The sequence below is a fragment of the Crassostrea angulata genome, chromosome 1 (assembly GCF_025612915.1).
Source record: "Crassostrea angulata isolate pt1a10 chromosome 1, ASM2561291v2, whole genome shotgun sequence".
NCBI classification, from domain to species: Eukaryota; Metazoa; Mollusca; class Bivalvia; order Ostreida; family Ostreidae; genus Magallana; species Magallana angulata.
This window is the reverse complement of record NC_069111.1, coordinates 16,917,061-16,938,904: the sequence shown is the minus strand read 5'-3', so window position 1 is coordinate 16,938,904 and position 21,844 is coordinate 16,917,061. Positions and strand designations below refer to the sequence as shown.

The following is a 21,844-nucleotide window of genomic DNA, read 5'->3' as shown; positions in this document are numbered from 1 at the left end:
TTTTTTTTATTTTGATAGCTTACACTTGTTTAATAACCATTTCAATTAATAGTTGTAGAGAAATTAATTTTCGTGTATCATTGTAATAGTGGTGAAAAAAAAACCCAGAGAGAGAGAGAGAGAGAGAGAGAGAGAGAGAGAGAGAGAGAGAGAGAGGGGGGGGGGTATGGTTTGGTTTAATAACAGAAGTTGCGAATCGTTTATTCTTTTATATTATACCAGTCATAAATTATCTTCCTAAAATTAATACTAGTATAGTAGTATAGTTAGCAAATACTTACCAGGGTTCTGAAGACTTTTTATAAAACGACTTCAAGTCTCGATAATTATAATTAATCATAATACTGTACTTGTATTCGAATTAATTTATAGATATATATATACCCACCGTTCTAAAACAAGCTCCCTATTCCAAATGAATGCGTAGTAATAAGTGAATGTGAACTTTGACCGAGGGGAAGTGCATCGTCCTTACAGATGCGCTAATATTACGTGCATACATGTCTACACTTTAAAAAAAAAATCTTAACAAAGTTAGTTTACTTTAGAGATTTTAATAATAACCGGAAAATAATGTAATTAACATACCTTATGCGTGTGTTTCAATACTAGGTACAGGCACTTGAATTTAGTTGTTCTGTGCAGGCAATTATGATTTGAAGGCGAACGAAAGGGAATATATCCGTTTAATTACGATTTATTTAGCTAGCATGTGATATAATATGAAACTGTATATAATGACACATTTTATTTGAAGCAATTCATATAAATTATATAAACATAAAGTCACATGAAAAGTGTTCATTATGCGAGTTATTTCCACATGACCTTACGGTTATCTAGCGAATGGTATCTTTATGTAAATGCATCGAAGAGATAAAATGTCCATTATCAGTCCGTTCAGTATATGAGTCAATTTTGCTTCATACATGTAGGGTGATTAAACTGATAAATCTCCGCCTATTGTTTCCCCAGTTGCAGTTCAAAAATAATGTGTTGTGTTTGGTCTTTTTGGTGTGTTGGGTGATTCCAAACGCCAGCGATTCTCAAACTATCGCAGTAGATAGGAAACTCGGATTATTAATTTAATTTTCATATTTGAAATTAGAATTGTATGAATATGTGGTGTTTAAATCCATAGCTTGTAACAATCCGTTAGTTGCTCACCTCACAACCAATACCACTCACCTCACAACCCATTACACGCAACCCATACCACGAACCTCACAACCCACACCAATCTCCTCACACCACTCACTTTACATACCATAAAATTCACCTCACAACCCATACTACGCACCTCACAACCTATACCACTCAGCTCACAACCTATACCACCCACCTCACAACCACTACCACTCACCTCACAACCCACACCACTCTCCTCACACCACTCACTTTACATACCATAAAATTCACCTCACAACCCATACTACGCACCTCACAACCTATACCACTCAGCTCACAACCTATACCACCCACCTCACAACCACTACCACTCACCTCACAACCCAAACCACTCTCCTCACAACCTATACCACTTGCCTCACAACCCATACCACACACCTCACAACCCAGACCACTCACATCACAACCCATACCACTCACATCACTACCCATACCACCCACCTCACAACCAATACCACTCGCCTAACAACCAAAACCACTCGCATCACAACCCATACCACTCACAACACAACCCACATCACTCACCTCACAACCACTACCACTCTCATCACAACCCATACCACTCACCTCACAACCCACGCCACCAACCCCACATCACTCACATCACAACCCACAATCGGTTACGCTTTGTTCCTGTCCTTGCTTATTGAAACTTACGACCTCTGACATTTTGTTAGTCGTGTTGTGACGTTTCGTTTCGTTTCTTGCCGCATTAATGTTCGTATTTTTATGTGGATAACTACGATCATAGAGTGTTTATTTTTTTTTATTGATACTCCGGTATCACCATTAGTTTTTCTTTAAAATCCAGTCTGACTAAAATCAAACCTTCCACTACCTTCCTTTATTTTGATGGTCTCGTTGACCATGATATCACAACATCATTATGATCACTGACGTTCTGTCTTTTGCAGAGTAATTTAACCCAACAACATTGAGTTTTGTCCTTTGCTAAATGATAACAACAATAACACTGACGTGCTCTGTCCTTTGTTGAATGACAACACGTCAACATTGACGCTGACTATCTGTCCCTTGTTGATTGACAACACAACATCATTGACGTTGGTGATCTGTTCCTTGTTGATTGACAACACAACAACATTGACGTTGACGATCTGTTCCTTGTTGATTGACAACACAACAAATTGACGCTGATGATCTGTCCCTTGTTGATTGACAACACAACAAAATTGACGCCGACGATTTGTCTGTTGCTGAACAACAACACAATTTATCAACACTAAGGTAGTGTTACTTTACTGCTCTGAACTCTGGAGAACCACCGAAAAATATGAGAAGCTTGAGGCGTTCCATCGAAAATGCCCTCAGAGAATCTTGAAGAACAGTTGCCAGACAAGATATCAAATAAACAACTATATGAAAAAACAGCAACGATCCCACTATCAAGAACAAACAAAGGGAGGCGTTGGAAATGAATAGGCCTTGTCTCCAAAGGGATAACAGATAGAATATCAGAACTGTTCTGATTTGGGCTCAGGTACTGCGGGAAAAACGCGAGGAAGCCCAAAGAGCACCTGAAGACGCCCAAAGAGCACCTGAAAAAAAGAAAGAAAAACTGGAGTGACACTGCAATATTTGAGAGGGGCATAGGTTGTTGGAAGCGACCGTCGTAAGTGGATTCTTTAGTTGCAAGGCTTCGTGTGTCATCCTTGGCACAAAGAGGATAAGTAAGTAAATAAGCACTGACGTTCTAGCTGTTCTTTGCTGAATGATAACACACAGCAACATTCAATCTGACGCTGACGCTCTGTCCTTTGCTGAATGATAAAACAACGCTTCGGATTCGTAACCTGCTGAATGTCCAATTGACGATTCGCAATACGCTGACTGAAAACAATCACGATGATTTGTTCCACATTGAAGAAATAATAACACGACAATATTCATCAGTTTTATGTTTGAAGAAAATTTATCCCCCCTTTCTTAAACACACATCCTAATTCGGATAATTTGAGCATTCATGTTTAATACATATTTCTTTTTCGATATCGTCAACGTCACGATGTATACAATATTGTTAAAATGTGGACATAACATCGTACGATATTAAACCGATATAGATTTAACATCGTCGACATTGTCGATATCGCGACATCGACGATGTTGATTCGATATCGAGTTTACATCGTCGACATTTCCTTGACGCTGACATCGTCGACCTTGTCTACATCGAGGATATTTCACTCTTTTACGTTCTCGTAGACGTGCGATGCATGTCGACAATATTGATAAAATATTGCGTTTACACAGTTTGTATAATTTTTAATTCTGTATTTTGCAAACATCCGGTTCTTAAAAACTATTTGCTAAGATTTTTTTAAACGCTATATATAGTTTTTCTGTATAGGACTCTTAAAATATATGATTCCAATATATTCTGCAGACATTTTACTCTTCAGGAGTAAAATGTACTTTCCCAGGAAGGATCAGATCCCAGATCCACAAATGGGTCTTACTTTTTGTTCTGATCTATGCACATAAGTCATTCTAAGCCAATATAGCCTAAACACATTTTATTTCGGATCCGCACCTTTCTTTGAGTGTGCGCGCCAAATGATGCGCACTAAATCCCTGTCAGTAACAAAGATGGCTGCGCCCATGGAACTTTTCTGAGAATGAAAAAAAATCTCTACAACGCGCTGAATCTCGATCTTTTATTTGTTTGCTTCTTAACAGATTTATATATTTAGTAAATCCGCAGACGTTTGCTTTGAAATTTCATCTGTAAGTATTGATAACTCTCACGTTATTAAAATGGGCGTTTTTAAAGCAATCGTTTTGTTGAGGCTTAAGCCTGTATTCTTATTTGATCGTGTAAACTGCGTTGCTACTTTCAAACCCAAAGCCTTGACAATGTATATTATAGTGAAATACAATGTTCTTGGATATGCAACAAGGGTTGTGTGCATTACAACTGTACAAATACTTTCAAATAGATTGATAAAAGCAATTGCAATTCATTATTTATAACTTTATGTCATCCCACGAAAGTAAAGATAAGTACATTATGATATAAAAAGTAGTCAACAACAGAACAAGTATGGTTGCATTAAATATTGTCACGGTAATCAAAAGATTAATCAGAGACATAAATACAGCTTACTCCACTTATATTGAAATCGCTTATTTTGAAATTCCGCTTATTTTGAAATAAAAATAAATCCCCAGTTTTTTCCTCTCATTTTCTTTGCATTGATTTAACGGATATAATGAAATCGGCTATTTTGAAATATCGCTTATATTGAAGCCACTGATCGGTCCCCATAGGTGATAATTAGTTGTTTTTATAACGGTTATATTGAAGTACTCCCTGGCGGCTGTCGTCACGGTTGGTGACGGTAATTATGTCAGACTGACCGGTTGATATACAAAGGTGTAAATTGATGAAGTTCTCATCATGTGTGTTTTTATACCTCTTTTAAGAAGTAAAAATTATTCACTGTTGATTTTTTTTTGTTTTTACGTATACGGATTTAATGAGGCAGACGTAATATTGAAACCCCACGGAAAAGAAAAACCTTATCAATGTAAAAATTCCAAAATACCGGCGATATTTCCCCTCAAGTTAATAAACATAAACGAAATTCAAAACAACGTAAAACCACGGTCACGAGTGAAAATGTCAACGCATTGAAAGATTTTACCACAATTCACTTCAAGAAATTGGCACAAATATATTTAGCATGTTTCATGTATCCCTTTGCAAGTAAACTGTTGCACAACAAGCAAATTCATCTTTGTCAGTTTGACCCGTTTGTCACGCGTCAACATTCAAACATGGCTGCTTAAAACAAAGACTTTCATTTTGAGATTCACATGTACACATTATGATGAGGTTTAAGATAGGAACAAAATGAAACTTACAAAAGTTACGGATATAATTTTAATCAAACTTTCAAGGACTAATATCCATGTAATATGTTCACTGTAATAGATAAATGTTGACCAGATAATTTTTTCGGGTTTGGTTTTCTATGCTAACATCGGGATTGAACTTTAAAAAATGGCGGCTTCACGTCAGTCAATTTCGCTTATATTGAAATACGGATATATTGAAATAATTTGCATGGTCCCCTGAATTTCAATATATCCGTAGTAGGCTGTAACATGTTATTTATGTCTCTGGATTAACACGCAATTTATGGAGTTGGTATGGTAGATATTCAGTTATAACACAGAATACAAAGTTTCTTACAAACCCATTGTAGAAGCAACCCCGATGGCCTCTATTCTGGATCAGTATGAAGAGGAGTCGGCCAGGGCCACCAGCATTTCCTCCGTCACCCCCATCCAGGTCCCAGTAAGTTCAAATACATTTTACTCACTTCATATTGAAGGTACATTTATTTATATTGTGTTTTCAATTATATTAAAACATATCAAATATACAAAATTCTCATATCTTGATTCTAGAGTGTCAGTTAAATATTATGTCTAGTTTATAGTAATAATAATTGTTAAAGGAAACACGCATTTAAAAGTTTTATTGGTCATTCTTGAGATCAACGCAGAGCCTTGTCTGATTTAATTTTGTCCGTTTTCTCACATGTCACCCACATCCCTGCATATGCATACTTGATCATATATTTCATTTTACAGATTGGCCCAGGATACATTGATGCAAGAACAGATTTGGATACACCTATCTTCAGTAAAAAGAAAATCAACTTTAAGTAAGTACATGCACTGCAAAAATGTATTTTATTACACAATCATGTAATCATGTAATATGTAAAGAATATTTAATGCTTTAAATCTACTTTAATACCAGACTCTATTTATCTAAATAGTGGAAATAGCATTGAAATAGAAGAAAAACTCAACAACTACATTTTAAAATATTTAATTGTATTATTATCAAAAACTTTCTGTGACTTTCAGACCCTCAGACCCGCTCACACATGTTGTGGTTTCCAGTAACTTCCTGGTGATGGCCATGAGCAACAACCTTCTCCTGAGACTGGACCTAGAACACCCGGACCAACAGGAAGGTCAGTCTGCTTGTTTATTGTACATTTGTTTGGTATACTCGGTCGTGTATATTAATATGTACAAGTAAAGTTCAACTGTTGAAAATCTACAGTGTAAAGAAAGAAAACAATTCAACATGTAATGTGTATGCACTTGTCTGCTTCTATCAGGAAACAATCCACTTCATTGCTTTTGAATTTGATTGCTAGCAAACATTCATCTTCGTATGATAAAGATTTTACTTTATATTCTTTGCTGCTGCTGATATTGGAGGATACATTCTGATCTTTAGATTTAGGAATGTGTGTGAAGGGATAAGATTGTTTGTAATACATGGTGATTTTTCCCAAAATTTCATTTGATTATATAGTTGAACTTTGATAGCTCGAACACTGATATCTCAAATTCAATGGATATTTCGAAGTAATTCGTTAGTTACGACCACTTATTTTTTAAAAAACTTTACCCTCCATATCTCAAATACTCTGATATCTGGAAGTTTTTTTTAAAACAGTCCCATCTAGTTAGAGATAACGAAGTTTGACTGTAATTGGAGATTTTTCATAATTCTAGAAATTGAGCTACCAAAGGCCTCAGAAGACAAGGTGTACAGATTGTTTCTGGACCCGACCGGGAAACACCTCATCATTTGTATGGAGTCCACTGAAAACCTGTATTTATCCAGAAACTCCAGAAAACCCAGATCTATTGGTAAACTAAAGGTAAAGAACAGTGCCATACTCTTTGCCATACTCTTTGATACACATGAAGTTTTTTCTACTCTTGTTGTTGGTTGTAAAAAAAAAATTAGCAGGGGAAGGTGAAACAGATTTTTACTTTGGAAAAAAAGAAGCTATTTTTTATTGTTATAAATTTTGTAACTCAGTTTTTTCATGTCTGTTTTTTTTAGGGTCATCTTGTGAATGCAGTTGCTTGGAATCTGCAGAACACAAATGAGAACACAACTGGAGCCATTTTACTTGGAACCAGTAGAGGTGTGTTTATGGGAGTCAATTAGTAAATGTTAATGTTTGACATTTTATATTTCGTTTAATTTATGATGATATAAATGAAAGTTAAACTTGCCTTCTTTCTTTAGAAAAATGACTCACAAATGAGTTTCATTGTCAGTAAGAATAAATGAACCCCACTGGTAATTTTCTGCACTTTAGCCTTTAGGTATGTTAAGTAATGAACTTTTTTTTTGTTTTGGATTCAGATATTTATTGATTTCTCTTTAAATTTAAGGACTGATCTTTGAGACAGAATTAACAGACAGTGGTGACAGCAGATTTTTCCAGGGCAGTCTGGACCAGTACCTGAAACAGGTGGGAAATCTAGAAAGGCCCTGACACATTTAAATAATGACCATTGGAAAAATAAGTGTATTATTTTTTGACTCCTGTTTGGTACTTCTCTTTTTTTGAAGATCTTGAAATAATGCACATTGAGGAAATGTTTACTTCATTTTCTATAAAAAAGAGTCATTTTCCTGTTAGAGTATGCATGTACACAGAACCCAATTCTCATGATTCAATATATTTACCTTATTATATAACCAATGGTATTCTCTATCTTCTTAAGTTTAAACTGCTGGTCAAATCTGATGAGGTGAGGTAACAAGGAGTGCTGAGTGTGATAATGCTTCCTTTTTGTTACTTACAAAGTACTTCTATTGAGCTCTTAGTTGCTGGTGTGCATTTTATGTTTTTGTGGTCCCTTTTCCTGTTTTATATTAAAGTTATTCTGAGTATCATTTTGCAAACACCATGTGCAGTATTTTTAGATCTGTTTTAAGTTCATTGTAATGCTTGTGACGATATTGCTTACCCTTTTGAGGTCACAATGTCAAGGTCAGACTTCTTTGTACTTGAGAAGATATTGTCTTGTTGAAAAAATGTTTACAATTTATTTTTTGGGGTTTTTTTTTTGGGGGGGGGGGGGTGTGTGTGAAAAGTGTGTCATATTTCTGTTGTTACAATACATATACGATTATTGAGTGTTGTCATTTGCCCTTCCATAACATAAGACCTCATATTTCTACATTGTAGGTTGCTAACCAAATAGCACAGTGTCTGTTTACTGTCCATTGTATTGTAAAGGATACATGTTTGACAGATATGTCTCACTATATATTTAGTTGTCATCACTACAGAGTGCTACTGTCTGTAAAGGATTTTTGATCAGATTACATTCATCTCCTGTACATGGTGTATTTCTTTTTCTGTCGAAAAAATGTCATAACAAGACCTAGTTTTTCAACTGTTAAGTTCTGCTGGCCAAAAAAGCCTCAATCCCAAAACACTTTCTAACGAAGCATTGTACACTTGTCTGTCTGTTTTGTTTTGGCAGCTCTTTAACTTGGCCAAGGACAAGATAGTCCCCATCACTGGACTGGAGTTTGACAGGATGCCATCAGACTCCATGACGGAGTACAAATACTACATCCTGGCTACTACTCCAGGGTACGTACAGCAGACACACAGACAGACAGACAGATAGATAGATAGACAGACAGACAGACAGACTCGCAGACAGACAAGGAGAACATCTATTTTTTGTTTTGGATTGATTTTATGAAAAGATTAAATGAGTTCCTGAACAATGTTAGTTGTGAAATTTAAAAATAAGTTGGAAGAAATCTCTTCCAAATACATTCAGGTTTTTCTTTTATTTGTTGTGATAAGAAATTCTTTCAGTGTTTATTCCTTCCATATTTATGTATGCTCATTCATTTGCACACATTTATGTTTGAAAATTTCTAAGATTTTCTGATCTGTATTTGAAGGAGGTTGTATCAGTTTGTTGGAAATGTATCCAAGTCCACAGACCCCCCTCTATTTCAACAGCTGTTCATGCAGTATGAAAGTGGAGCAGGTAAACAAACAGCAACCAAAAATAAAACATTTACAATAGAAATACATGTGATTAAAGGAGTAACTTAAACACTAACTTTTGAAATTATATCATTCTACTAAATGTGTACATACTACATGTAATGATATTTCGTAAAATATATGTATATTTTCACTTTACTGGAACTTCTTTCTGGATCCATTGTTCCTTTTCTTTACAGAACAGTTCTTGGAGCTTCCCGGAGAGTTTGGATACAGTGAACTGACCATGTACAGACCCCGTCATGCCAAATGTGTCAAGAGCTTTGCCTGGATGACAGGTGAGAAAGAGTGAAGCATCTTGGGAATCAAAATCCACTGGTCTCCGATTGTACAGGGTGATGAATTATCTGTTGTGTTTTGTTGCAGGTCCAGGTATTATACAGTTACAGCCTTTTGATGAGGTCAATACATGGTTTTATGGACCTGATGGGATTATATTGACTGAGGGCGAAGTCCGAGGTTGATATACTCTCATCAGGTCTATAAAACCATGTATTGACCGATATCAAAAGGCTTTAACTGTTTTATATGATAAATCAAAAACTAATCCACTTAATTCTCTTCGAGCATATAATTGTAAAATGTTTTGTTCATAATTAATGGTGTTGATTTCGCTATTATGACGTCACAATGTCACACGTGCCAAAACCAGTTTTTGTCATGAAAATCTATTTTTAGTATAGTGTGGTCTATAAATTTCTATTTTTAGTATAGTTAGGTCTATAACAGAATTTAAAGCAAGATCATGTGACAGCAATCCACCATTCATGTGATTGGAAAAAATATGATACACTGTATTATAATAAACAGAGTAATAAATTATCTGTTGTGTTTTGTCGCAGGTCCAGATTTACAGAGATATAAATAATCTCTTGTGTTTTGTTACAGGCCCTGGTGTACAGAGTTATGAATTATCTGTTGTGTTTTGTCATACTTCCTGCTATACAAAGTTATGAATTATCTGTTGTGTTTTGTTGCAGGTCCGGGTGTGTACCATGGTGAGATAGATGTCTCAGGAACAGCAGGACCTCAGTCTGTGACCGTCAACACCAAACTAATCAGGTCAGCACCTGTCTATCACAGAACTAGAAATCGTGAGGAAGGGGGTCAGATGCATGTAGTTTTTTTCCTTAGCATATGTTAATCAAATAAAAATTTCATCTTCCTTGCTTACTTTGAAGATGGAAGCATCAAAGAATTTGGGATAAGCCATGAACATTAACTACGTACAGTAGTAACATACCTTTTCTGGACTTTTGATTTAGTTCTGTGGAATGTTTAACATGGGTATACATTTGCAGATATCCTCGAGATGGAGATGAGAAATCCCAGAATCCACTCTCCATGGTGATGACCGAATTCCATGTTCTCCTTTTGTTTCCAGACAGGTAATTTTCCAATCTATCTTTGTTTTTATATTGAAATTTAATCATTTTATCAAGTATCAAACAGCCCCATAATGTCTTCAAATTTCTTAAAACATCTTAAAAGAATTTGATTCATCCCAGTCCTGGGTAATGTTGAATCATGAGGTACACCAAAAATTATTTGTAATTACTGGTTTGTACCTGACGAAATATTGTATTTGTTTTCTATTTACAGATTAAAAGTGATGTGTGTTTTAAACGAGCAGCTGATTTACGAGGATGTCTTTCCAGATGTAAGTTACATATCAAAAACTTGAAATGTCTTTGGTATTGATAGATTTTAAGAAGGTTTCAAACTCCATTGTTTGGGACCCCAATGATTGTTTCTCCATCCACAAACATGATAAACATATTATGATTTTAGTCCTTTAAGACCAATTTTACACTTTAGATAAAGCAAGGGTCAATATTCTATGTTTGAAGGAAAGGTTCTTTAATGATTATTAGGTCTTTGTAATTGTAAGATAAAACAATAAAAAATTAATACTACCGGTAGCTACTTTTGAGAGATAAAATAATAGATGTGCTTGATTTGATTATTTATCTTAGAGAGAAATAAACAGGTTTTTAAAATATCTGAGAAATATTTCAAATAATGAATATAATTTTCATGGTTTTTTTTTGTGTACAGAGGTTTGGGAGGTTACTTGGGCTGTGTTCCGACCCAGTGAAGGGAACTATTTGGGCATTTACAGGGCAGAGCATCTTCAAGTACAAAGTGACTCGGGAGGCCAGGTATGTACATGTACCAATATACCACTCATTCATTGGTTAGGAGAGAAAAGGTGGGCATTCAAATTCCAGGGTTTTAAAATTGATGTAGATGAAAGGTGCTGCTGATGTAGGTACATGTTATTCATGGGAAAAATCCATTTATTTCATATGATTGCCTGGATTTTTAGTGAATTCTGTTAGAATTTGTTAACTTTCTATTACAGAGATGTTTGGCAAATGTACCTAGACAAGAATGAATTTGAGCTAGCAAAGGAATATTGCAGAGTAAGGTTTGATTGTAAATTAAGTCCTCTAATAGATTCGTTTCATTTAGTAGATGTGCCGGTATTTGTAAACCAGAGGATTCTTTTCAAGAAGTCTTATCAAAGCTTTCTCAGCATTTGTACACATGTTTAAAAAATTACCCGGTACTTGACAATGTTTGTTTTTTAAAAAAATATGTGTTTCTATTATTTTGTGTTTATTTCCAAGAAAATCCATGCATAAAGTGAATTTTTTCATTTGATGATGTAAGAACTTCCTGAGTTTTAAAACTTCCCATGTTTTAGGACAATGTGGCTCAGCTGGACAGAGTACTGACAAAACAAGCAGAGTACCTGTTTGAAAAAGGAGAGTAAGTGCTGCCTTTACGTGGATTCTAATTAGGCATTTCATACAGTATCTTCTGTACTGTTGTTTCATTAATTTAAATAGGCATCAATTTTTATGGATCTATTGAAAATAACAGTTTCAAAGAAACATAAATTTGTGGACATTAATGTTATTAATACAATATGTTGTTAGACATTTGCACTTCAGTCAACATATATAATTTGTGTTTCAACTTTTAAAACAACTAAATCCATAAATTGGTATTTTAAAGAATATTAATGAAACAACATTTCTGTTGCTAATTTTCAAAACTTCATCTTTATACATCATTATTTTTATAAGTGAGCTTGCATTGGGCACGTGGCACACCTCGGTAGATTCATATCTTGTTTGATGTAGGTTACGGAATCGGCCAAGGTTTGCCGAATGTGCCTTGGGGTTATATATTTATTTTGTTTTATGTAGATATCAAGAGAGTGCCATGATGTATGCTCAGACACAGAACTCTTTTGAGGAGATTGCTTTAAAGTTCATCAAGCTGGATGGGAAAGATGCACTCAAATCCTTTATACAGAAGAAGTTGTCTGCTCTGAGACACCAGGTTACTGTTTATTAATTTAGCTCTTTACCCCTTAATGCCACCTTTTGACGCATAGGCCATATCCTTAACACTCTACCCTTAGAGTGTTTTCAGATGAACTGAAAACAGCTGGTGTGTGTTTTTGAATAGACTTACCGGTATTACAGGTCTTAGCAAATCAAACACATAGAAAATTATATATCAATGGATTTGTAATGAATTAAATTTTCAATATTCATAGAAAAAAATTTATTTAAGTCACTAATAAAACAATACAGGTGCTAACAGGTATATGAAAATAAAACTGAGTGTTCTACATTAAAGCTTTATTAAGAATAATTTCACTACAGATACTTGATAAACATATTTCAAACTGTATGTATTACAAATAATTATTTAATAATTTTTATAGAAAGATTCCATTGTCATCATGGAATTTGTTTTTTGATAGTAAATAATTAAATGTACCTGTGGTTGACTTTTCAATTCATGTCTATCGTTTTCAGACTTATATTTACGATTTTTTCCAATAAATGGTGTAAGAGGATTTGATAAATCTAACATGTTAACAAAATAATTGTGTTAACTTTTTGAAAAAATTCAAATTTACCGGTATATTCATGTATTTAGGGATTGCAGGTAATGCACACTTTGTGTTCCGTTTTCTGTAACTACACAGATTTTTCCACAAAATTTTGCATGAATTTGACATCTGGCTCTCATTATTCAATATCACTACCAATAAATCTAGAAAATTCTGCCTCAAAACTTGATTATTAACATAAAGTGTAAACATGTGCGATGTCCGAATCATAGTCCACCATCTTTGTTCATTGTAGTAATCCCTTTCGCTGCCACGTCAAAAAAGACGTTATTACGCTTCAGTGCCAAGCATGATATTGTATCATTTTAGTTGCATATAGGGTGCGTCAAAAGTCGTCATAAAGGATATGGCCAGGGTCGTCAAAACGCGTCATTAAGGGTTAAAGGATAGAAACCTCTAAGGGGAAAAGAGTTAGCAAAGCTGAAGATTTATAGATGTAGACTGCTATGTCTGCAATTGCTCAGAGATTAAAAGGCGAAGATAAGTGACTTAATCCTTTTTTTTCTGCACAATCTTGCATTTTGATTCCATTGTCTTTTGCAACTAAAATGATACCGTATATCTGGTAATTTTTGCAATGATTTAATTTTCGCTTTTTCGCGATCTCTTTTAAATCACAAATAATTGAATATGCAGAAATTATAACCTGTATCATTTTCTATTAGAAACTTTTTAAATTGCAAAAATTATTGATCCAAATTAAAACTGTTACCTATTTTCCCCCTTTACGCAAATTTTGTGATATGCGAAAAAAAAATGGATATACGGTTTACCATAAATAAACCAATAAGAGTAATTGATTTTTATTAACCGGGTTTTCCAACGAAAAAATCCGGTTATTAAAATGGTGAAAATGGCGGGCGGGTGGGCGGGCGGGCGGCTGCCATAAGGGTACCCTCATTGTACGGATAACTCCTCCTACAGTTTTCAAGATAGGAAGTTGTTCTTTTGCAGATCAATTGTACATATATCAGAAGTGTGCATATTGCTAGGAGTTTGATTTCTGGTAATTTATGAAAAAATACTAGCTTTTGAACTTAGTCATTTTTTGGCAAAATATTGCATATAGGGTACCCTCATTGTACGGATAACTCCTCCTACAGTTTTCAAGATAGGAAGTTGTTCTTTTGCAGATCAGGTGTACATATATCAGAGGTGTGCATATTGCTAGGATTTTGATTTCCGATAATTTATGAAAAAAATACTAGCTTTTAAACTTAGTCATTTTTGGCAAAATGTTGCATATAGGGTACTCCATTTCACTGGATACAGGTTGACATGGATTATGGATACAGTTCACATAAAAGAAAACCCGGTTTGCTGTCACATTGACAGCTTTTCAGATGATTTTGCAAAACTTGGCAAAAAATACCTCACATAAATTTTTTTTTTTAAATGATTCAAGTACCTGTTGGTTTTATCTTTAAAAAACAACTGTCTAATGCTTCTTTTCTAAACATTTTTATTCCTGTTTGCACAAATGATCACAAAGAAGTTGGTTTTAATTCACATTCTTGCAAATGTTTTATTCTCAGGATAAAACCCAGATAACAATGCTGGTGACATGGCTGATAGAGATTTTCCTGAACCAGCTAGGCGAGATGAAGGAACAAGGGCAAGATGAGTCTGATGAGTACAGGAAGGTTCAAGAGGAGTTCCGAGTGTTTCTAGCTCAGCCCAAAAACAAGGTATCTACTGCACATCGTCTTGTTTGCTTGAACTAGATCATAGATTTTTGCATCATTTTCAACCATTTTAGGGGATTGGGTGTACAAACTGATTAAGGGAGAGTGAAAAGCAACTGTTCTTCACTCAGAAGAAAAATACGTCAAAAATCCATTGTGGTGTTTAATACACACCCTTTTCTTGCATAGAAATATTCTTTTAAAGGGACTTGGACACGATTTGAGATCAAATTTTTATTTTTTATTTTTATGTCTAAAATGGTTTGCTTGTGCATTTTGAATGATTGAACAAAATATAAATGTTAGATGTCAAGTGTCAAGCAAGATACAGAAATAAGAATTCATTGTTATGTAAACAAAGCTTGAGTCTTATATTTGTTTACAAATAATATAAAGTAAAGAAATTACCATTTATTTGACAAAATGACTTGTGGCAAACAAGATAAACTGATTCAATGTGTATCAACAAAAGAAAGCACTTTTTCATTGAAACTTATACCAATACAACACATATTAAAACAATAACAAGACTCGAGCTTTGTTTACAAAACAAAGAATTTCAAACTCTGTATTTTGCTTGTAACTCAATATTTGACTTTAAAATTTTTAGGAAGCAACAACAATTTCCATATTATCCATTCTAGACATTAAAAATGGAAAAATAAATTTTGAAAATTTTGAGCTCAAATCGTGTCCAAGTCCCTTTAAAAAAGTGCATGTTATTTTCTGCAAAATACAGTAAGCTGATTTAGACAGTGGTGCTCTATTTCTCTACTGGGCATTTTTTTATTCCAGGAATGTGTCAGTAATAACCGAGGGGTGGTGTATGACCTGATAGCTAGTCATGGAGATGTAGAGGACATGGTCTTTTTTGCTGTGTTAATGCAAGGCAAGAATCAATTATAAAACTGTTTTATATTTCTCATGTAGTTTAGTATTAAAATATTAGCAGTTATGAGAGAAAGAGCAAAAATGTTGTATAAAAGTATCTTCTGAAATAAATTTTTTTTTTAAATTAAAAATAATTTTTTATTTTTTGCTTCGGTGTCAGTGTAAATCCTCAGGGTGTATTTTAAATATTGTAAAGGTTTTCACAGCATTATGACATCTCTTTTACAAAAATATTTTCTCTGAGAACACCTTAAGCACACCTTGCACTGATGATGATGATTGTTAATTAAACTTGCTGATTATATTGTTGCTTTGCTTCTGTCTTGTAGATTTTGAGAAGGTGATCACCCATCACATTCAACATGACAACTATAAAGGGGCCCTGGGTCAGCTTTCAAAACAGGTAGGATATGGAATTCAAAACACCATGTAATGTGTAAACACCTGCTTTTGATATGCAAGCTAGTTCATGTGTTTGAATAAAGTAGAAAATAACTAATACTTGACGGGTGTATTGAAACTTATTACAGACGGACACAGAGTTGGTGTACAAGTTCTCTCCCCTGCTGATGCAGTACATTCCCAGGGAGACGGTCAGTCTGTGGATCAGTCTGAGGGGCAGCCTGGAGCCCATAAAACTGATCCCTGCCCTGGTCCAGTACGACCACAACAAAAACCGGGAGCAGGTCAGTAGTCCTGTCTGTTGGTCACGTATCCTGGGTAGGTCAGAGTTCAGTGTGTACCGGTACTTGATCAGTATTCTTGAGAGTAGGTCAAAGTTCAGTAGTAATCTCGAAAGTAGGTCAAAGTTCAATAACGTTCTTGAGAGTAGGTTAAAGTTCAGTTGTATATGTATTCTAAAAAAGGTCAAGGCTAAATAGTATTTTCAAAAGTATTTTTTAATGCATCTATACTACTGTATAAAAATAATAGACTCGAATTTTTGGGCTTTAATACCGATAAATTGGAAGAGTACTGTCTTTTGTTATATATATTTTTAACATCACTGGTACTTGAAGATTACCAATTTGTTTTTTATTTTTTCTCAATTAAGCTTTGCTAATTAATAATTAACGAAAATTCCTCAAAAGATCCCGGAATTCATCTGGATTTTTCGGATTTTACAATCTTGCGCGTGCGCAATATATTCACGATAACGGGATCTTTAGGTTATGTTTCCACAATACCATATTTCTATGAAAAAACTCAGAAACAAAACACATACGTGTACATTTTCATTGGAAATTTTGCTTTATATTCTGTTCATATATATTTACTGGTATATGATTTCTTATGAGAGAAATTATAAAATAACAATTATACATAAATATCAACTTAGTACTTACTTTTGTCTTCGTGATGGCAAAAAAATATTTCATTCCATGCAAAAAAATTCACATTGTATTTCTTAGGAGAGTGAAGATAGAATGATTTATCGTTAAAATGATAAATGTCCTATGGACCTGGTTTTACGATAAAATGCGTTCCGTGTATTGTGTCTGTAGCCAAAAAAATATGTATACCTTTTGTGAAAGGTGTTGAATTCTTCGATTATATGGATTAAAATTTTAGATGAAAGGTATTTACAGTCTCAAAAAGGTTTATCATGATAAATTTGACTGTTATTTTTAATGCATCTTCAATTTTCTGTTATATTACGGGTATATGGGAGGCATTCCAACTGTAGTGAGGGCCTTTTCCGAGACACAGTTAGATTATTCTAAGGAAAGTGTAATGAAATTAATAGTATTATTGTAGATTTATAGCTTTGTTATGTAAATGTCAACAATACGGTGTGTCGATGTATCTATTTCGTAAATGCCCAATGTGCAATGTCAACCTATGCACGCACGGTTCGAAGTCTAGTTACTATTATTGAGAGGTAGATAACCAAAAAAAATAGAGGAACACACAGAACAATCAAATATCTTGGATTGTTTTACATTGCCATATCTAAAAATATATGTTCTTCAAAGTGAGGTGAGTTCACTAAACAAACTTTAATTTGCCTGAAAAAAGATACAGTGTGATGAGCACATTTTGGTGAAGCCTTTTGGTAATTTGTCAGTGTTTTTTTTTTCTACAGGGAAATGAGGCCATTAAATACCTGGAATTTTGTATAGAACAGTTGGATAACAAGGACCAGGCTATCCATAACTACCTATTGTCTCTGTATGCCAAACTCAAACCTGACCAACTCATGACATACCTCAACATACAGGGAACGGTCAGACTTCTTTGTATTACTAGTATCTTCTTATTAACCATTGGGCAATGCATAAGTAAAGAAGAAGTTTCAGATACGTGTACAGTGCTGGATATTTTCAGTCACTTTTGATTAAAAAATTGGCATTCAAATGTTTGTAATTATGTTTTGAGTTAATAAATACTTACCGGTAATCATATATATTTATACCAGTTATTTTTCTTACTTTGACAAATTTAGGTCCTTAAAAAATAGGAAAGGTCCAATATTGTACAATTTGTTTAGTTATTTTTAAACAAACTTCACCTCCCTCTTTTCAACTGTTAAAGTAATAAAAAAAACTTACTCTTAACATGATCTCTTGGCTATTCTGTAGGATGAAGATACGATATGCTACGACCTGAAGTACGCCCTGAGACTGTGTGCTGAGCATGGACACAAGAAGGCATGCGTCCACATCTACTCTCTGATGGGACTCTATGAGGAGGCTGTCGATCTAGCACTCCAGGTATGTATCAAAAGTCCCGACAGTTACTGGAAATAAACACGAGGTGTGTATACCTATTGATAGAAGGAAAGTACTAAGATATTGTCATTGCTCTAAGGGGCTTAATGTTCCAAGGTCTTGTATATCCATGTTCCTTTAATGAATGAATTTACATCTGATGCATAAGAACTTCCACATGGACAGCATTTAGTCATCTGTGACAGTTACACATGGAAATACTCCCCAAAGATGCAGAGTGGTTCTTTGAATGCACACAAAAAACTCTCCTCCCTGTTATGATGAATTAAGTTTACTGTGAGCAGATAGAATACTCTAGATTACTTATGACTAATTAAAAGACATGTGTGTATAGAATCTACAGTCTCTATTTGATGATGTCATATATTAACAATGATGTCATTATCTCTGTAGGTGGATGTTGAGCTGGCCAAACAACAAGCAGACAAACCCGATGAAGATGACAATGATCTCAGGAAAAAACTTTGGTTAAGAATCGGTATAAAACGATAATCTGTCAGTCTCATATATTAACTTGTGAAAAATACAGTACTGTGGAATCATTAGATTTCGTGGTGGCTCAATTTTCTAGGAATTCATTGGTACCTCTAATCCACAAATTTACATCCTCCACGAATTAATAAATAAGGGTTATAAAATCATATTTCCTTTTGTAGGTATAAGATAATACATGAAATTACGTCCCCACGAACCTGTAAAATTTAAGCAATCCAAGAAAATTGACCCCCACGAATTTTAATGATTCCACAGTATTCAATTCAAATTTTAGTGTCAACTCAACTTCAGTGAATTGATACATGTATATTGCTTTCACAAATGTCAAAATAGTTACATTTACATATATTTTTTCTGTTAAAAAGGGTTAAGATATGAACACCTTAATATACATAAAATGTTGTGATTTTACTTTGAAAGATCTTAATTTTTCTTGTAGCCCGCCATGTTGTGGAAGAAGAGAAAGATGTGAAGCGAGCCATGGAGTTCTTACATGACTGTGAACTGCTCAAGATAGAGGACATCCTCCCATTCTTCCCTGACTTTGTTACCATTGACCACTTCAAGGTGGGCTTTCTAGTGTAGTCAGAGAGAAATAGACAGGCAGAGAGAGAGAGAGAGAGAGAGAGAGAGAGAGAGAGAGAGATGTGCCAGTACCCTTTCTTTATATGCTTAAAGAACCCGATTTGATTTGATTAAATTATTACAGGATGCCATAGTAACATCTCTACAAGAATACAACCACCACATTGAACAGCTGAAGGAAGAAATGGATGATGCCACTAAAAGTGCAGAGGAAATCCGAAAGGAGATCCAGAGCTTTAGAAACAAGTAAAATTTTGTCACATTATCTACATTTAGTTCATAAACTCGGTGTTCCAGTCCGAAGCATTATTTGTGAAAACAATTGAAAATGTAAAAATACTTTATGTAGAGCCACTTTCATGTGCATTAAGTATTGGTATTTGCTGTCCCCTGAACATATGTTTTGATCATTTTAAAATTTATTCAGTGGTTGTTCTATTTCAGATATGCCTTTGTGAGTGCAACAGACAAATGTGCTGCCTGTAACTTTCCTCTAATGGCCAGAAGCTTTTATTTATTTCCATGCCATCACAAGTTTCACAGTGACTGCTTGATAGGGGAGGTAACTCGTACTTTTTTTTTTTATTCAAAAGGTAATGTAGATTACTAATAAACGCGAGGAATGAACATCCGCGTTATTTAGCAAGAAGTGCATCTCGCAAATTTGAAATTTTCATAACTTAATGAAACTATGAAAAGAATTCAGTGTTTGCGATTTTCTGTTTTTGTGATTTGATGGAAAATGGTTGAATCGCAAAATTAAGTACCGGTACATGTATTCACGTAAAATAAGGAATTGCTACCTATCTAACAGTAGTACTGAAGAAAAAATGAAAACCAATTTAAAAACTTAAGAGAGCAAAATTAAAATTCTATTTGTATATCATAAGGTCTGACTGAACACAAATATGTTGTTTTGTTAATTTAGGTGCTGCCAAACTTGACCAGTAAAAAGCGACAGAGAGTTGAGGAGCTACAAAGAAAAGTGGCTGAAAATGAGGACTCAAGAGCCTTGTCTGTCGGTGTAAGAGGAGACAACTCAACAGACAAATCAAAAGACACAAAGGTAATGTCGTCGGGTAAAGGAAGCCAGAACTGAAAGAGTACTCAGTAAAACATAAACATAAAACTACTGTATACAGGGAAATACACCCCCCAAGCCCTCGTTTTATTTTCGTCCCTTTTGCCCTCATTGTCAGCAGGCAAATTTAAGACTGGGCGAACTCCAATGTCTCAAATATTATCTCTTTAACACAACTTTGTTTGGGCGAATTCAAGACCAGGTGAAACTGTTTGCAAATGAAAAAGGGCGAAAATTACACAGGGGCGAAAATAAACCCTGTATACAGTAATGAAAACCATGACAAGGATCTATCATTTGTGTTATCTATACATAGACAGAACTTTATTTATAAATTGAAAATAATTTTCAAGGGGCAGTATTTTGCAATTTCTCATTATAGGCACAGTGTTTGTATAGATATAAATTTTGTGAAAGCAAAGAACATTGAAAACAGAATTTTTCAGATCAATATAATTTAATAGTAGCTTTCTGTCTTTGTACATAAGATTTTCCCTTTATTAAAACTTCATTGTATAATTTACAAATATGTTTGCTGTTGTCATAGAGTAAAGTTTTGGTGATCATGCATTCAAATTTCCTTTATTGTTTAATTAACAGGCTGAGTTAGACGATTTAGTGGCATCAGAATGCATCTATTGTGGAGACCTAATGGTCAGGTAATGAGAAAAGAAGCATGTCTTTTTTTTGGTGGTTGAAGAGCATTGAAAAGCCCAGTATCTTCAGAAATTTGTTATTTGTTCCTTATTGGCGAAATTAGAGTAAAATAAATGTTTTACCTGTTAGTTACTCAAACTCCACTTACAATGCTTTTTTTTTTTTTTTGAATTTAGCAGCAAGTTGCTTACTGGGTAGTTTCACAATGAGAGGCTTCAGTTTAATTTAGACTTTTGTTAGAATGGGATCATAATTTAAGATACAATTTAGAATGCATATGTTATATGACTTAAAAATCACATCATCAAAATTATGGTAGACCATAAAATAAAAAAAAACCCACTACATTCAAATGTAATATAATGTTTATAATAGCATGTTTACTTTGTTCTACAGGAGCATAGATCAACCGTTTCTGGATGAAGGCGATGAGGATCTTGTTCTTAGTGGATGGCTTTGAATCGAGTTTCAGGAATTGATATCTAGACTCGCTATTTTGTGAAAACAAACATCAAGTGCTTACTGTTAACTTGAAAACCTGTTGTTGCTTTGTTTGTAAGAAAGTTGTATTTCTTGATGTGCAATATTACATGTATGGTACATGTATTACAATGTATGTACCAGAATAAATTTTATATTTATAATTATTTTGAATGATAGTCATTTTTGAATACCAATGGAATTATTCAGATTATATGGTG

General features: G+C 34.3%; 2 protein-coding genes across 2 annotated transcripts in view; one reads left to right on the top strand and one right to left on the bottom strand.

The window, feature by feature from the left end:
* LOC128167769 (low-density lipoprotein receptor-related protein 6-like) overlaps nucleotides 1–757 on the bottom strand; it is a 30,027-nt gene extending 29,270 nt beyond the window's left edge. The window contains exon 1 of the mRNA XM_052833681.1: nucleotides 589–757. The gene's annotated coding sequence lies outside the window, so the exon portion shown is untranslated. The remainder of the gene's footprint in view (nucleotides 1–588) is intronic.
* Nucleotides 758–3,793: 3,036 nt separating this feature from the next.
* On the top strand, nucleotides 3,794–21,790 carry LOC128159111 (vacuolar protein sorting-associated protein 18 homolog). The gene is made up of 30 exons (XM_052822166.1): nucleotides 3,794–3,936; nucleotides 5,421–5,512; nucleotides 5,812–5,885; nucleotides 6,094–6,203; nucleotides 6,757–6,905; nucleotides 7,094–7,178; nucleotides 7,432–7,511; nucleotides 8,536–8,648; nucleotides 8,972–9,060; nucleotides 9,260–9,358; nucleotides 10,061–10,142; nucleotides 10,382–10,468; nucleotides 10,683–10,740; nucleotides 11,139–11,242; nucleotides 11,446–11,506; nucleotides 11,791–11,855; nucleotides 12,299–12,434; nucleotides 14,553–14,705; nucleotides 15,498–15,591; nucleotides 15,923–15,996; nucleotides 16,124–16,279; nucleotides 17,680–17,820; nucleotides 18,176–18,307; nucleotides 18,719–18,803; nucleotides 19,260–19,387; nucleotides 19,530–19,651; nucleotides 19,850–19,967; nucleotides 20,334–20,471; nucleotides 21,087–21,145; nucleotides 21,540–21,790. The coding sequence occupies exons 2-30, from the start codon at nucleotides 5,432–5,434 to the stop codon at nucleotides 21,601–21,603; spliced, it is 2,937 nt and encodes a 978-aa protein (XP_052678126.1). The 5' UTR covers nucleotides 3,794–3,936; nucleotides 5,421–5,431; the 3' UTR covers nucleotides 21,604–21,790.
* Nucleotides 21,791–21,844: the final 54 nt, after the last annotated feature.